The sequence below is a fragment of the Aspergillus clavatus genome, genomic scaffold (genome assembly GCF_000002715.2).
Source record: "Aspergillus clavatus NRRL 1 1099423829797 genomic scaffold, whole genome shotgun sequence".
NCBI lineage: Eukaryota > Fungi > Ascomycota > Eurotiomycetes > Eurotiales > Aspergillaceae > Aspergillus > Aspergillus clavatus.
In genome coordinates, this window is record NW_001517102.1 from 736,853 (window position 1) to 750,866 (window position 14,014).

The following is a 14,014-nucleotide window of genomic DNA, read 5'->3' on the forward strand; positions in this document are numbered from 1 at the left end:
CCCTCCTTAATTCTTCAAGTCGGTGTGGCGTGATGGATAATAAGTCTTGGTTCGTTTACAGTCCGGCGCTTGTCACCACCACCGTCACGTCCATCACGTTTCGTGATTTACATGTATGCCGATCTTCACAATCGACGGCAGATACGGCGACATGCACCTGGCTGAAGAAAGGAATCTAGCCCGTTTTTGCAGTCGGCTGTTGGTGTCGGGACTTTATCTGATGCAGGGCCGTTCCAGATGGGGTATGTGACCGCAGGGGTATCGTTGTGCTATTCCGGCTCAATCGACATCTTCGTCTTCGACTTTCTTCAGACGAGCTCCTAGATGGGCATGATCTTCATTCAATGCCGGCTATCCTGTTGTCGAGGCCTCAACGTGAAACACCAACGGCTCCCCAATTTACATACACGAGTATGGACATGTAGTTGGACTGATGGCTTCGCTCGACTGCGCCATGGGCTATAAAAAGATAGACCACCTTCATTTCATTTGTCTCCATCTTGTGAATCAAGTCTCACAGTTTCCAAATCTCAAATAAACAACCATGAAGATTGTCGCTGCCCTCACTGCCTTTCTCTCCGTTGCCCTCGCGAAGCCCCTCTGCGAGCAGTATGGCAGCTACACCAGCGGCCGGTACAACGTAAACAACAACGTCTGGGGCAAGGATTCCGGCTCCGGCTCCCAGTGCACCTATGTCGACGGCATCTCTGGCTCCGGTGCTGCCTGGCACACCACCTGGTCCTGGTCCGGCGGCAAGAACTCGGTCAAGAGCTACCCCAACTCCGGCGTGGCGCTGAAAAAGAAACTCGTCAGTGAGCTGACTAGCATCCCAACCGCTGTCAAATGGAGCTACGACAATACCAATATCCGTGCTGATGTGTCTTACGATCTGTTCACCGCGGCCGATATCAACCACGTTACCTACAGCGGTGACTATGAGTTGATGATCTGGTAGGTGTGCCTTGACTGGTGGACTTGAGGAACAGTTGTTGATACGTGCAGGCTTGCTCGGTATGGAAATGTCCAGCCCATCGGCTCAAAGATTGGTACCGCCACTGTTGGTGGCCACACCTGGGAGCTCTGGTGCGGCGGCAACAAACAGAAGACATACAGCTTCGTTGCTGCGAGCCCTATCACCTCGTACAGCGGTGATCTGATGGAGTTCTGGCACTATCTTGCTTCCAAGCATAATTTCCCAGCTTCAAGCCAGCACTTGATTAGTATGTCCCTGTTCCCCGGGCTCAAGACTTGGTACTGACTCGGATAGATATGCAATTCGGAACCGAGCCCTTCACTGGCGGAAAATCGACGTTTACTGTCGCTCACTGGAGTGCCAGTGTTAACTAGGCGAGGACGGGTTGATGTACAGAGAAGTAGAGATGGGGTTAGATTGTGACATGCGCTTATGGTTGTACTTTTGGTAGGATGGATGAGACCATGCAATACAGTGAGAAGGGTGACGGCGGTTGAGATAGAAATGCTATCGCAACAGGCTATATACCAAGTGACTGTCTTACACTCTTTTGCAATCGCTGTATTGAGCCCTGGTCTTTATCATCCCACGCCTTGTTCGAAGAGCAATCCACACGACATAGACAAAGGGATTATTATGTCTTCAATCTCTTTGTCCAGCGCGCACCCGATCTCAGATCGTCAGCACTCCACGCTGATGCCATGGATAGATATAAAAACCGTGTCATACCCATATCTGTCACCTATCTAAACCTCCTTCAGAAGCGAGAACAGACATGTCCACCAGACCATCCAAAACCAAGTTCCCAAGCAACTTATACACCACCGTCCTCCCCACCTTCACCCCCGACGGCGACATGACCCCCGAAACCCACACCCTAGCAACCAACCTCCCCCCATCCCTCTACACTCCATCCCTCCGTCAGAAAATCAGCAATATAGCCCTCCACTCGGACCGCCTCGCCGTCTGCCTCGTGTGGACCGAGATCCTGGGGACATACTTCGGTTTTGCCCCGCCCACCGTTCAAGTCCGCGCCTCGCAGAGGTACTTCGTGCAGCTGGACCTGCGTTCCCCGTTACCCTGGATCCCAGGGTACATCGGCCTGATGCCGCAGAGGGGAACGGAGATGACGGGTATTCATTTTCTGCAGATGCGATGCTGTGCGCCGCCGGTGGTGGGCCAGGGGCCGGATTGGTTGGGTTTGGAGGAGATGATGGCGGGAGAGCTGGCGGAGGAGTATGGGGAGGAGGTTGAGAGGGACGGGAGGATGATTCATGGGATTCTTACTGTTGGGTGTTATGTGCGGTTTTATCAAGTTGGGAGGCCCGGGTTTATGAATGCGCTGATCGAGGGGAGGGAGACACTGCATCTTGTCGAGGACCATGGGTTGATGGTGCAGCATTTGAGGGAGATTCGGAAAGATTGGTGATGGGAATAATGTCATATGCTACTCCGTTTGTTGATGCAATGGTAAGAGACTCCACTTGCGATTAGTGGATGAAACCAGGTGAGTGCTGGGGAAAGGAAGGTAGGAAGAATCGACCAGGCGCCGTACAAAAGAAGCTATATTGGTTCTTGGACGTTTCCAGTGGATAGTTGAAGAGAACTATGTATCCCTTATACTACCGATCTCGGTACATGGAGCAGCGGAAAGGATGCTCCGTCTTCGGTTGTTGGTATGCAAATCCGACGCGGGCATGGGTGTGGATATCTCTAGAATAAGAGGCAACCCGGGTCTCATATTCCACTGGCGTTGGGATCCGCTATCAATGTTCACATCCTACAATAGAGTATTAAGTCAAATGATCGACATTTGAGCAACTAGCTAGTGCACAGATCTGGTGCAACTCAAAGGGTCTGTTAGTCGTAATACTTCGCTTATCTCATACATAAGCTGAACTTCAACCTTACACGGCCAACACGGAAAAATTAGAGCCACGTTCTCGGGCAACCTCGGATTGCCAGGTGAAACCCATTCCCTCATCATTCAAGTTTTGTTCTTCATGTCTTCGGCTTGGAGGGATGTCGCGAGAAGGACAGGTCCAAGGTAACGAATGTGACTGAGATCTAACGTATTCCAGGGACCGAATTGGTGCATAGTCATGAAGGATCGGGGAAGGTTGCCAGTGTCGGGAGAGTTCAGATATTCGATGTAGTTTTCGTCGTACTCGGCAACTGTCACATATGTTTCATGTCGACCCTGGGACACAATTATGCGCCTATGTATCAGTTAGCAGTCGGATTCCGCTTTTGACTCTCTCCGTAATAGAGCTTGCATGGCTAAGGAATGGGTGTCGTACATCATCTTTTCCTCATCGAGCTTTTCATCGTCGCTTTTTATCCAAGCCACCACCTGAGCGCTCTCCTGCATTTGGATAAGCGGCAGTTTCCTTGAGCGCTTCACGGGCTTCACTTCAATGATCACTTTGGCATTGCCTTGGCGATCTTCAAGATAGCCATCAGTTCTTGCTTCAAAACTAGCTTTGAAGGCTTTTCTATGCAATGTCCACTTATTGGTAAACTCAAGGTCAAGGGTCAAAGCATTCAAAAAGATAACCAATGCGCAATTGACGATTTGCTCATCTTTCGTAGGAGGATACAGGACATTCTCGAGCTCTCTGGCCGCAGGTGATATCTCCTGAAATGGGCTTGGGGACTCTGAGTTCAAATCCTCCGGAATAGCTGGAGGTTCCTCAAGCCCAAACTCTTCAATGTCCAGGGACTTGGAAATTTTGCTGGACTTCGAAGGCGTCTCCAAATGCACGTTCGCAAGACGTCTGCTGAGCTCACGCCCGCGTGTCCGATGGGCGATGGGAGTCGTGAAGGCCAAGGGGTCTATATCGTTGTCGGTACTGATTACCTCCAGCTGATAATACCGGGCAATTGCAAAACTCCCCTCTTCAAGGGTCCGACGCGTGAACCCTTGACAATAGAGGTCCCACGACTTGTATGTTTTTAGCTTTGTATTCGCCTCTGAAATCCACAGGCGTTAATCCGGCCATTCAGACAGAGGGGTGATTCCCTTGTGTTGGTGAACTCCAGTGTAGCGCATATACAACATGCTGGCATCAAGTGCGTATCAATCCACCACCTGAAAGGGTAGAAATAGACGGAAACATCACAGTCCTGAAGGTGCCTCTTCAGCTGCAAAGCAGAACTGCAAGTACAGTGAAGGCCTGGATATGGACAGGAGACAGGAGGGAACTTAAGAGGAGTTACTCTGAGATACTCCTCAAGTGACATGTGACTGCGCGAGGCCTGTTTGGGTTGTTTGTTGATTCCCGAAACGGAAATCTCCGAGTTCTGTCTGTCGCCCTCCCCCCAGACGATTCAAGACATTGACAATCTAATCTCTATCTCAGTCTTTTCCTCTCGTTTCTTTGTAACAACCCAGCTTCATCCAAATCTCCTCTTAATTCAAAGAGTCAGGCTCTTTCTATCGCATATTTTCTCCCCATGTCGAAAATGATGGAAGCTCCCACGCGCCGCGCGATGCGGGAGGCTTTGACCAATATAACGCGCAACATCAAAGCCTGTGGGGTTGATAAATTCGACTTGTAACAGCTGCAAGGCTGCCATGTTCGGGTTGAGCCTTTAGAACTAGACGAAGAATCGCCCTCGAGGCCGGCATATTTCGCTCCCTACCCAGGCGACATGCTTCCCGATTCCACCGATGAAGCTATCGGAGGTCCCTACAATGGTGTAGAGGATGAAACAGAGGAAGCTTTTACTCGTCCCGCTGATCGCGCCTATGCAGTGAACATACACCTCGAGTCTTACATCGCCAACTGCTTGATGGATGCCGCCGAGGGAAAAGTCCCGTGGACCGTAGACTGGTAGGCCATTTGCTGTTCTTCGGCTGGCCAGTACTCATTTAATGCCGCTCTAGTGTTGGAAACTACCCATTCACGGGCTTGGATAGAGATTCTCAGCCTGAGTTTGGATGCTACCGCGTCACTGATCTCAAAGGCTCTACCTACCCACATGTCAAGGTCATCATGTACAATAACTTGGTTGCCAGGGATGACACAGTCCTCTACGGCGAATTACTTCCGGTCCTTCGAATCATGCTCATGCAGTTGCGAAGATTGCGGTTCATTCGCCAAATGGTCTCACCGGTAACAACCTGCTCTTCCCTCTCAAGTCTGGTCCCCCATCACTGAATCAACTGACCTTTCCATATCTGGCAGGTTCTTTGTTTCTCGCTCATGGGGTTGAAAGCCCGAATCATTGAAGCCTATTTCCAAGACAACAGTGTCGTAGTGCGTCTGACCAAGATGTTTGATTTCACCCATGCAAACAACGAGGCCTTTAAGATATTTGGCCAATGGTACATGGGCAGGCCAATTGGGAACACCACCGAGGGACTTGCTCAGCACCACTGATTACCATTTGTTCTTGGTAGCCTTGGTTTTAACGTTTACGAATCTAATTTATGAAACGACCACAATGTATTTTTATCATCGATGCCCTCCATCAAACAATCACTGTAGCGGTGACCTTTCTGTCTTTGTTTTCATATTCCACTTGAGGAAAACATGTCTAAAATGCTATTTTGTCTGCGCGAAAACGAAAGAGGCAAAACGGCTTTTTTCCCCCAGGGATATTGTTGAAGGGTCACTTGGAATGGGTCAAGGAAGGCGGAGCAGCCAAACACCCTGCAGTCATTGAATTAATCTCCCAGATATGAATAGACCTCGGAAGGTCGTGAGATATTGTTTGACCCAAGTGCGTTAATGCAGTTCAACAAAATGATTTCGCTGAAATTCCATTCCTTATGAAGGGATTCCCCGTAGTTCGTCGCTCATCTGCTGGAAGGGGGCCGGATCGGAAGGAGGAACAACATGCATGAGCCCTATGAGCACTATAGAATAGCCTTGATCGTTAGCAATGTTGCTAGCGAGACTCTCTTCGAGTTCAGCTGCACCGAAAGCGCACCTCGCGAGGCTGAGACTGAAGCAAATGCCCGTACTGTAGTAGGAGCAGAAGAAGAGCCAGAACCATGAACTCGGCTATTGCACTCGACCTTGATTTGGAAGCCACCTTCATTGGGTTACCCCATTGGGAGAGCCTGAACCCAGACCGATAAACAACTCCCACAAGCACAAGGTTGCGCTTTGTCTTGGGCAGACGTTGGATAGGCAATGCGAAGATGGCACACAGGCTACGATCGATGAAAGACAGGAGACCCTGGATGACAGACGCGCCGGCGTAACCTACTCACTCAATTCTCGCCGGAGACAGAGCGAACACGACTCGGGGTATGGGTAGGATGAAGGGGATCCGGTCGCAATGGATGGAAGCCAGGGTATAGAGTTGTATATACGATCGTCGAGGGCCATATTGCAGCGTGTAAAAAGACTGGATCCAGCTTAACTGATAATTGCATGGTGAGACATAGCGCATCTAGGCGGGGTTTCCGGTGTATCTCTTAGGTTTGGGCTACCGCTGTTGTACTCTTTCCTGTGTCCAAAATTGGACCGACTATTCGCTCAGCAGGCAATCCGAGGAGTCAATTGATCTTAAGAACTCTTCCTGCCTATATCAGATCTTCATGCCGCTGTGATGATGGCCGCAAAAATCCGAGTATCCCCCCAACCATGTATAAGCTCCCCGTAATAAGCACTTGCATTCCATTTCCGCGGCCCCCTAGTTCCCTGACAAGCCGCACTGCTCTCTCGATCGTTGGTGCAGTCGTAACCGTAGTCTGAGGATCAAGCTCCTTCCACACCGAGGCGTACAAAGCGCATACCTCATGTGATGATGGCTGAGAGACTTGGGTGGATTTGCCTGTCCACATAAACTCCATCAGTCAAGGTTTTGCAGAAGCTTCATCCTCCTCTACTTACCGGTAGGGTCATCCTCTTTCTCTTGGTATGTAGTAAAGATAACATGACCAGGTTTCACCTTCTTTCTAAAGAGGGCGTGCGCCAAGGATCGTAGCAGCGCCGTGCCATCTCGCTCTTCCGACAACTGACTGAAAACAAGGGCGGAAGACCTTCCGATCTGATCTCTGCTGGCGTTCGTGGCAAACCATTCTGCAGTTTGTTCCAAACTCAGAACATTGTGTGCCCCATCCACAAACCATTGCAACTGCCCTTCTTCTATAATTTCGAATCTGCCAGTTAATTGGAAACTGTCCACGCCATGGCAGATGTCCGCATCGCTAAGTGTATGGCCGGGTGCCTTGGCGTGAAGAAATGCGTTCGTGAGCTCAAGCGCTAAGGAACAGTTCAATCGTTGTACTGGGACACTGAGTACTCTGCCATCGGTGGGGAGGCACTCATTCACCGAGACGAACGTGAGGGTAGTGTCTATATCAGCAGCGCGCTTTCGCATGACTTCCGCAGGGCCTGGTTCCTGAGCTACGGAAAAAGCAGGTGCACCTGATTTGAATATTCCTGCTTTATGCCAAGCGATTGTGTCGATGGTAGGTCCAAGCTGTGCAATATGGTCCATTCCAAGAGATGTGATTCCAGTTACAACGGGATTCTGGATCACGTTTGTTGCATCATACTCTCCGCCATGATGCACCTCGAAGATCGCTGCATCAACCTCTTCTCTGATGAAGGTGTGGAAAGCCAGCAGGGCGAGAAACTGCAGGTACCGGGGTTGCCTCGCAGCTTTCGAGTCGAGCTCTACATTGTTGGGCATAATGCGGTCCCAAACCTCAAAGAAATATCGAGTAAATACATCTTCCGGGACCGGATGGTCGTCGATTTGTATTCTTTCGCGAACACTTTGCAGATGTGGGCCAGTATAGAGCCCAATCCTCTTGGGAAATCCTGTCCGCACGCTATGCGCACGAAGGAGGCTGCGTGTAAATGCGCAAGTGCTCCCCTTGCCCTTTGTGCCGCTGACATGAATAACATTCAAGCTGTTGACCGTGGTGTCCTGGACCAGGTCAGATCGCTGGTGTATCACGATTCATCTATCTCGTACCGAGTGGCCCAAGATTTGCAACCATTCCTTCATACCAGCTACGCTCGGTAGACCTCTGAGAGAATTTTGCTTTATTGGCGCTGTATCTTGGGTGATGGAAACCGCCGGAGTCGTCAGACTCGTCGGGCGGGCTTTACGCCGTCTGGTTTCGAGGAGTTTGAGTGCATTCTTCCCCTTATTAGTACTGCTCACTAGCACAGGTCTGTGGAGGAAGATACCTCATAAGTGCGTTTCATTGTGCCTTCTCTGCATTCAATTTCATCATCTGGATGTCTTTAGAGGTTGCCCTTTGATTGACCAACGATGACCAACACGTGACCCACCAAGTTAAAGAAGTAGCGCGGTTTATCTGTCATCTCCTACAAGCCCGGAAGATGTCACCTAAAAGCATCACTTTATTTCTCTGAGACTGCCAATGGAAAGAATACTGTTCTAGTTAGGCTTCACCATTAGACCTTATCGGTTGATTATACAGGCAGAAGTGTTTACTATAGTAAATAACTGATTTTAGAACACAACTAAGCTATCTAAAATAGTGACTATAGCACTTATCTATTCTGTCATTGACTTGGGGCTTGACTGATACCTACTTCTCTTATGCTACCTGGATGCCATAAGGCATATCACTATCTGAGGGTGGAATACGCCCTCTGCGAGCGTACTCCAGGCCAGCTCAAAAGGATCTGGAGGGTAGCTGTGTTCTGGGAGCTCAACGTGGAGGTCAATAAAACAGCAGATTCACTCTCTCCGCCATGATCACCCGTGAAAAGTTTAAGATTGTCGTGCATCCATGGAACGTCCCTTGAAGAGGTATAATGGGACCGACTCATTGTCGACCATAATAGGGAAATATGTGATGTCATGAATTTGGATATATCCTCATGGCCATCCCAGTCTCCAGTCCCTAAATACCAAAACTGGTCACTAACCGTCTCATGGACTATACAATCGAGATTAGCTACACTGAAAAAGTAGGATGAGTCCCTGAGAGTACGGACAGCTCGGATATCTGCTGGCCACTCTCCCACCCGGGTTAAAATGAGTGTTCGAGACCCTTTATTCATCGCCCAAGAAGCCGTCTGCTTCTATCCGATCAGCACCATCTACGAGTCATGTCCGCGTTACCTCTTCTACGCCCTTCTTCTGGCCAGCTGCGTCACACGATGGACAGGATGGTTGGCCGACGTCTTTCTGGGCGCTGCAGCAACATACGCCGGTGTCGCAGCGATTCAGTCGTTCATTCTTGTTTCAAGTCCCTCGTCGCCTGTGGACCCAGGTCCAGTGATGATTCCAAATCTCCCGAACAGCACCAGCCTCTGGAGCAGTTTCCCTCAGCTCATCACTGAGAGTGACTCGGTCATGGTCCAGCCAGCTGCTATGGACTTGGATGCTGATGCCGTTAATGCCATCGTGATCACGGGTTATCTGGTGTTCCTGCCCTTGCAGTGCTGGTCCCGCGTATTTTCGCAAGAGCGTATCCGCGTGATCCTCTTCTATCTGTGGAATATCTTGATGCTGGCAGGCTCCATCTGCGGGTTGGTCTACTCCAATATTTCAAAGAATACGGCGACCCAATACATGTTCTGCTATCCGGACCTGCCTCCGTTCGACGAAACCTCCAGCGATGGCTGGCAAAGCTCGTGGCGAACGTCCAGCTGGAACAATAGTGTCTGGAGCGTATTGTCCAATAGCACCCTCTGGGCCCAGCTTGGTGACATCTGCTTCAATCCTTGCTTCAATACCAGCCAGGTCCTCCGCAAGCAGACCTCCTTGAACGTCTGGGTTGCGACGAGTGGCTCGGAATTGGACCATCCGCACTCATTCTGGGGCAAATTCGTTTACTCCCGGCGCTACATTTACAGTCTCATTGGCGTCACGGTCATCTTGAACATCATCCTGCTTGTGTCCAGATTCTTTCCCTACGGTTCCCGCATTCCATCCGTCCAGATCATGGATGTGTGGAAAGAGCGTAAAGCCATATGGAGCAGCTTCCGTGAAGGCTTCTTGTCAACGAAGGCGACTGCAATTGCACAGCCGTGTCCTGCCTTGGGCGAAACCGATCATCCGTCGCAGAAGGGCTCGACCTGCCACCAATCGCGATCCATCCTAAGCAGGCATTTCAACAAAGAACGGCTCCGCCTATTAGTAGACTCGTTCCTGCTCGTTGGGCTGTTGGTCAGTGTCATCATCAGCCCATTGACGTTGATAGCGTTTGTTATCTGGATCGAATGGTATATATACAATGATGGGCCGCCGCAAGAGAATCCCCAGCAGGTTGGACAATGGTCCTACCTGGTTTCTATTGGACTTTTGCTCATTTCAGCGTTGATCCTGAGATGGAAGTATTGCGTCGCCTCGACCCAAGAATTAGATGATGAAATACATATGCTGAGAGAGCGCTTGACGGATGTGGAGAGAAGAAGACTACTGGCGAGGGACCGGCATCTGTAGCACTGGCCAAGGGAAATCCATCCTCTTCTCTACTTAGCCTCCTATGAAGAGGTATTTTCCAGTCTCTGCCACACCACATTATAGGTCGTCCAGGTGCGGCGGCATCGTACGCGCAATCGGCGACACGCTGAACAGGACTTTGTGCAATGTAATGCCTCAAGATATATGATTTGTCCCTATGATTTCGCACGAGCAGCTGGATATCAGAAAATATACCGAAATGCACTGGTTAGTTCAATTGTTTTTTGAAATATGCCTTTGCCGACGACTTCTTAACAAAGTAGCAGCAGATTCCAGCAGGCAGTTGAGCTGCTACTATATGTTCTTATTTACAATTAAATCAGACACAGGGGGCAACACAAAGATCAAAATCTCGACCAGTTCTCATTCCCATTGCTTCATGAGCGTGTTGGCCTCGACCTCATTGGCAAAGTTGACAAGATGAGTCGAATGGCACCAAGGCTTGATCTTCTCCTCCGTGCGAATGACGCCGGCGAATATCGTACACCACTTGTGGCGCGGATAGGCCTCATTGATCTCGGCGCGGGTGTCCTTGTGAATCAGTTGCTCAAAATCCCGGACGTGCGGGTGGACGCCTATGTTGTCATAAATCGTGGCCAGCTGAACGAGCTGCCCGATGTACGTGATTGTTCCATCAACACCCAGATCTTGGTGTCGGATGATTGCTTCGGCGGCTGCCTCGGCCTGGTCGGTCGTCGCACCGAAATCCTCGAGAACAGAGAGGGCCTTGATACCCCCGTAAAGATCGAAGGACATCCGGGTTGCTGTCAGATTCTGCTCGGCGGTGCCAAGATCGTGCAGCAAGCAAGTCAGAGCCCAGGTGACTGGGCTGAGAGCAGCGGCATGCTCCGGGAATTGCTGTTTGCTGATGGCCATGCCTAGGTAAAGGTCAGTTGTGGCGCTTGGTATTGCGACGGGATATACCCAAACAAACGAGCCAAGCATACCATAGAAATAGACTCTCATTGAGTGGTTCAACGTTTCCGGGTGCAGGACCTCCTTTGCATATTTTAAAGTCTTTGCGACTACGGGTTCATCAAACGGGAATTCGATGTCGCGGAGTGGAAGATTCTCCGGCTTGTTGATGAAAGGCTGGTCACCAAAGGTGGCACCTGCATTGACCGGCATGCTGGTCCAGCCGTTGGCTGTGACTTCCTGGTGACACATGATGCAGTGAAAAGAGCTTGAAAGTATGAGAAGAGTTCGAGTAGGAATTAGAATGCTGTTTATAGAGCTGAGAGTCTGTCTGTGGAATGATGTCCAGGAGGAAGGGGACTGGGCGGGTTAAAGCCCTTTAAATATTCCCTCTCTACCCCATAATCCATAGAAATATCAGAGAACTATGACTCTCGATGGCATCCCGAACTCCTTGTGCCCAAATACTTATCGGACGCTGGCCTCTGTACAGTCGTTCAGTTGATAGAGCCATTCCCGATTAGGAAGTTCTGGCATGTGGGGCTTAGCCAACTGGGTCAATTATTAATAATGCACTACTAACGACGGTGTAATCCATGGACCAATCCTCTGTTTCGCATCAGACAGTGGACAAGCATGGGGAGGGCACATCATAGTAAGCGCTCACCAGGATAGGAAGTTGGAGCATGTGGCGCTCAAGTTTCACGCAGCACGCTTCAAACGTTAGTGACATATGGCCATCAGACAACGCCATTAACGGATCAAATAAGCAGCCAGCCTTGTTCTAGTACATGGATTTCAGAGTGCGCCGTTGCCAGGTTGCCATCGCCATGCTTTCGCTTCCAGTAGTCTTGCAGAATCCAGGAAGCATTGATCACGTTCAAACAACATGTCACATTCCAAAGCCGCTTTAGATACCCAATGACCTGCTGTTGTTGGCTATGAGCCTGGCACTCAAGCCCGGCAACAAAGGTCGGCCACAGAAGGCACTTGAACAGAGCCTCGTCGCATTGGAGAAAGCCAATCACCTCAAGTAATTGCGATATCAACGTCTTGTTGGGAGGTGCTCTGACCCCGGTGGACGTCTGCAAAGCACGGAAGACTCGGGTTCCATAGAGCACGGTGGCGTTTTTGTATGCTTGAGCCAGAGAAGAAAGCTTCTGAGTCTCTACTGTTGAGGCGCCCTTGAATTGCATCAAGTCCGATGCCCATTCCAGACAATCGAATTCTACCGTCAACTCAAGCATGGTCAAAGTGTTCTGTACATGCTCGTGGATCGAGCTATCGTCATGCAGATATGGATTCCCAATCTCGTGCCTTTGACTGGAAAAGTAACGGATAGCTCCCAGAAGGAATTCCGGGCACCCTAGAAAGCTTCTAAGGATGGATTCATGGTGCCCGCGTTCGTGGATACCCACGACTAATTGCGGGCTCGACTTCGAACCCGAGAGCGCACCTCCGATGGCTGAGACACTGACACTGTCAGCGGCAAGAATAGCAATATGCATTGATGAACAGAGAAGAGGAAGTATGATCTTACAGCGAAAGCTGTCTGGCAACGAATTGCTTTGTCTCCTCTCCCATCTCGCCCGGGCTGCGGTCGCCATGGCTAGTCGACCCAGGGCCCAGCAGAGAGCGAGAAAGACCAACGAGAGCTTCCGCACCATGAAGATGATGCTTCCAGCCACCGATGCCAGACTCGAGGATATCAAGAAAGATGAGAAGGAGAATAGTTGCCATCAACTCGTCCTTCTGGAAGGACTCTAGACGGGTCAATGATAATATCAATGCCTTGATAGTCTGCTGTTTGAAATAAAGCGCGTCCAAGTTGGCATTGACAAACCGAGGGGATAAAGCGTCAGTAGCCTGGTCAAATGACTCAAACGACTGGCCTGTATTGGCAAAATGCCGTGCAGCAACAGCGATGATACATTTCTGTAAAATTGAATCATTGGCAGCCCAAGCGAGTAAACTCCTAAATGGATTGCTCTCGCTGTCGTATACAATGTACAGCTTGGCGACGCATACATTATCTTTTGCTTGATATTAGTACATCTACGGGATGATCAGTATGATACTTTTGCTAAAAACTCACAATAATCAAGATAGAATCTCGATGATCGATCAAGATCGCGGATGCAAGGGTCTTGTAAGGCGAACGGGGGAGGAGATGTAGTTCTCGGAAGCTTCGCACGGGAGTGCAAGAGATAGGCTCGCTTCCGTTGCGTCGATGAACCCTTTTCAGAGGCTTTGGGATCTTCTCCATCAAAACCACGCCCGCGCATTCGTCCCCGAATTGCTACGCCTTTGACCCATCGTAATGGCCTTTTCTGGAAGCATTCCAGTCCGGCTTTCTCGCATTTGGCGCAGGGAATGCTGCTTTGATCACATTGGATGGTGCGACTGCGGCACGTCCAGCATGCTGCGTGCATTCTGTTCACCGTGCTTAAGTAGATAAATCAGCATTCGAGGATACTTTCAGCTGTAGAACACGGGAAGTTGAAGGCATTGCCACATTTGCGGCCCGGAAATATAGTGGCCCGTGCACGCTTATGTGGTCCATTCAGCTGTGTCTCTGGGTGTTATGATACGGTTCGATCTCTTGAATCTGCCCGATCTCCCGGCTCCCTGTTGGGCACGACGATGTCCAGACAGCTTTTTGCCTAAGTCGCGAATATACAACACTGTAATATCTGCTCTGTAATATTGATA

General features: G+C 50.1%; 8 protein-coding genes across 8 annotated transcripts; 4 read left to right on the forward strand and 4 right to left on the reverse strand.

Moving 5' to 3' along the window:
- Positions 1-544: 544 nt before the first annotated feature.
- On the forward strand, positions 545-1,347 carry ACLA_007820 (glycoside hydrolase family 12 protein; the record flags this gene model as incomplete). The annotated part of the gene is made up of 3 exons (XM_001273447.1): positions 545-951; positions 1,003-1,220; positions 1,268-1,347. 3 exons carry the CDS (start codon positions 545-547, stop codon positions 1,345-1,347), a joined length of 705 nt encoding a protein of 234 aa, XP_001273448.1.
- Positions 1,348-1,748: 401 nt separating this feature from the next.
- On the forward strand, positions 1,749-2,402 carry ACLA_007830 (uncharacterized protein; the record flags this gene model as incomplete). The annotated part of the gene is made up of 1 exon (XM_001273448.1): positions 1,749-2,402. The coding sequence occupies one exon, from the start codon at positions 1,749-1,751 to the stop codon at positions 2,400-2,402; it is 654 nt and encodes a 217-aa protein (XP_001273449.1).
- Positions 2,403-2,960: 558 nt separating this feature from the next.
- On the reverse strand, positions 2,961-4,552 carry ACLA_007840 (uncharacterized protein; the record flags this gene model as incomplete). The annotated part of the gene is made up of 3 exons (XM_001273449.1): positions 2,961-3,192; positions 3,274-3,946; positions 4,456-4,552. The coding sequence occupies 3 exons, from the start codon at positions 4,550-4,552 to the stop codon at positions 2,961-2,963; spliced, it is 1,002 nt and encodes a 333-aa protein (XP_001273450.1).
- A 75-nt stretch (positions 4,553-4,627) lies between these two features.
- On the forward strand, positions 4,628-5,358 carry ACLA_007850 (uncharacterized protein; the record flags this gene model as incomplete). Its single annotated transcript, XM_001273450.1, has 3 exons — positions 4,628-4,809; positions 4,863-5,091; positions 5,164-5,358. 3 exons carry the CDS (start codon positions 4,628-4,630, stop codon positions 5,356-5,358), a joined length of 606 nt encoding a protein of 201 aa, XP_001273451.1.
- A 1,167-nt stretch (positions 5,359-6,525) lies between these two features.
- ACLA_007860 (putative tetrahydrofolylpolyglutamate synthase) lies at positions 6,526-7,948 on the reverse strand (the record flags this gene model as incomplete). The annotated part of the gene is made up of 3 exons (XM_001273451.1): positions 6,526-6,650; positions 6,823-7,867; positions 7,916-7,948. 3 exons carry the CDS (start codon positions 7,946-7,948, stop codon positions 6,526-6,528), a joined length of 1,203 nt encoding a protein of 400 aa, XP_001273452.1.
- A 1,005-nt stretch (positions 7,949-8,953) lies between these two features.
- ACLA_007870 (uncharacterized protein) lies at positions 8,954-10,366 on the forward strand (the record flags this gene model as incomplete). Its single annotated transcript, XM_001273452.1, has 1 exon — positions 8,954-10,366. One exon carries the CDS (start codon positions 8,954-8,956, stop codon positions 10,364-10,366), a length of 1,413 nt encoding a protein of 470 aa, XP_001273453.1.
- A 384-nt stretch (positions 10,367-10,750) lies between these two features.
- On the reverse strand, positions 10,751-11,554 carry ACLA_007880 (putative cyanamide hydratase; the record flags this gene model as incomplete). Its single annotated transcript, XM_001273453.1, has 2 exons — positions 10,751-11,265; positions 11,335-11,554. The coding sequence occupies 2 exons, from the start codon at positions 11,552-11,554 to the stop codon at positions 10,751-10,753; spliced, it is 735 nt and encodes a 244-aa protein (XP_001273454.1).
- Positions 11,555-12,063: 509 nt separating this feature from the next.
- ACLA_007890 (uncharacterized protein) lies at positions 12,064-13,587 on the reverse strand (the record flags this gene model as incomplete). Its single annotated transcript, XM_001273454.1, has 3 exons — positions 12,064-12,781; positions 12,843-13,335; positions 13,398-13,587. The coding sequence occupies 3 exons, from the start codon at positions 13,585-13,587 to the stop codon at positions 12,064-12,066; spliced, it is 1,401 nt and encodes a 466-aa protein (XP_001273455.1).
- Between the last annotated feature and the right edge of the window lie 427 nt (positions 13,588-14,014).